The 1,839-nt window shown below is 51.8% G+C and overlaps 1 protein-coding gene across 1 annotated transcript in view; it reads right to left on the bottom strand.

Moving 5' to 3' along the window:
• Positions 1-1,435: 1,435 nt before the first annotated feature.
• The window catches only part of SLITRK3 (SLIT and NTRK like family member 3), a 3,073-nt gene continuing 2,669 nt past the window's right edge, over positions 1,436-1,839 (bottom strand). The window contains exon 2 of the mRNA XM_085322313.1: positions 1,436-1,837. Within this exon, the coding sequence (XP_085178439.1) occupies positions 1,585-1,837 (253 nt within the window). The 3' untranslated portion in view covers positions 1,436-1,584. The remainder of the gene's footprint in view (positions 1,838-1,839) is intronic.

Here is a 1,839-nt window from a genome sequence, read left to right as displayed (position 1 = left end):
CACCTGGCGGGCGGCGGCGGCGCCGGGCGCGGCTGGGGGGAGCCGCTCTTTGGTTTGGCGCTGGCTTCCGCGGGGCGCGCAGCAAGGCGCSGTTGGCTGGTTGGAGCTATCCGGGGAGGAGGGGGGGGGTCCTAGTGCGCATTGCTTCGCTCTTTTTCAGAACCGCAACGCGCTTTGCTCCCTCCCCCCTTCGCCCCCGTTTCGCGGGTCGCTCGGCACTCGCTGCGCCTCTGCACACTGGGAACAGCCATGGCAATGCCGCCTCTGCTCCTGGCAGGCAGCAGGACCACAGGTCCTGCAAGAAACGCCAAGAGAAGAGACGCGGTCCTAACTCTGCCGCCTATTTTTAACTACGCGGGAAGTGCCATAACTACAGTGCAAACGTGGGAATACAGATTGTAAATCGGATTTTAAAAAGTCTCGGGTGGCATCTTGGCAAGAGAAGCTATACAGGGCTTTCCTCTGTTAACATCACAGTGCATTGAACTGTTATTAATAAAATAGCTTTCAAGGTTAAGGTGGGAAAGGAAATCTCAGTAGGGGGAAGCTTAAGTTTAAGGTTCAAGCTTTGTATTCCTATATATATATATATGGGTATATATATATATATATATGTGTGTGCATCTTTTTTCAAAATGTTTTATTAGGAAAGCTATACCAGACGCATCACTGTACAATGATTAAACATTACCTTTACAATTTATATTCACTTGAAATTACAGAATAAATATATGCACATCGTTGTACCTGTGTGTGTGTGTGCGTGTATGAGAGAAAACATTAAAAGTGCTTCCTACAAAGCTGTTAGTGATAGGTGCCCAGTAGCTTTTTTTCTTTTCCTCCCCCCTCCCCTTTTTCCTGCATATTTGCATGTTGCTTTTATTAAGAAAGTGCGGATGTCCTCCAGAAAAAACCATGGCGGCATGAGGAAGTGTCACCGAGCATCCCCTAGGTGTGTGCGCCGCGTGGTGACATCCTTGGGGCCTGTGGGCCCCGGGTGCCCCCCGCGGGGGGTCCCCCCGGGCGCGGCGCAGTCGCTGCCGGCACTGCCCGGGGGGGAGGGGGCGCAGCGCGGGGCCCCCGGCACGGGAGGGTGAGTGGGAGGGTGAGTGTGAGTGCGAGAGAGGGAGAGCGGCAGGAGCGACACATTGGAGCAAGACCCTCCCCTCCCTTCCCTCTTGCAGTTTCCAGGCATGCAGCAAACTGCCTTCGTTTGCTTCTTTTGCATTTTTAAGTAAATGTACAGAATCTGTGCCATGATGGGCAAGAAGAAAGCAAGCCACAAAATGCCATCTTCCCTCCCCCTCCCCTCCAAGGGAAAATATAAAGGAAGTTTACTGCAACGCAAAAGGAAAAAAAAAGAAAATAAAAAGAAAAAAAAAGAGAGAGAGACACATAGAATTTACTTAATCAGGATCAATACAAAGATCCCCGATAATAATAATAATAATAATATACCTTAGACATGGCACAGTCAAAGTCTCAGTTTCAGTATAAAAAATAATGATTGATTAACATCTGCTGGCAAAAGTCTGCGAAGGCACTTCATCGATCAGGGGTCCGGGGCGGCGGCGGCCGGCGGGGTCAGAACCGGTACGTGGTCTTCTCCAGGACTTCGAGGTAATCCGGCTTGGTTTGGAGTTTGGCCCTTAACTCGAGGTATTCGCTTGTGGGGGTTTGGTGGTCTGAGAAGCCCTTTCCGGCGGCGAAGAGAAGGGTTTCTTTGAGCCTGGCGTCCTGCTGGAGGTCCGGGTATTGCATGCCAGGCGGGTGGACGTGCAGTTCCTTCAGCTTGGGCACGGTGCCGTAGAGGCAGTCCACGAAGCCCACGGCGCAGGG

The sequence above is a fragment of the Rhea americana genome, unplaced genomic scaffold (genome assembly GCF_003343005.1).
Source record: "Rhea americana isolate MKP2758 unplaced genomic scaffold, rheAme1 scaffold_76, whole genome shotgun sequence".
Classification (NCBI taxonomy): domain Eukaryota; kingdom Metazoa; phylum Chordata; class Aves; order Rheiformes; family Rheidae; genus Rhea; species Rhea americana.
This window is presented reverse-complemented; position numbering and strand designations above follow the sequence as displayed.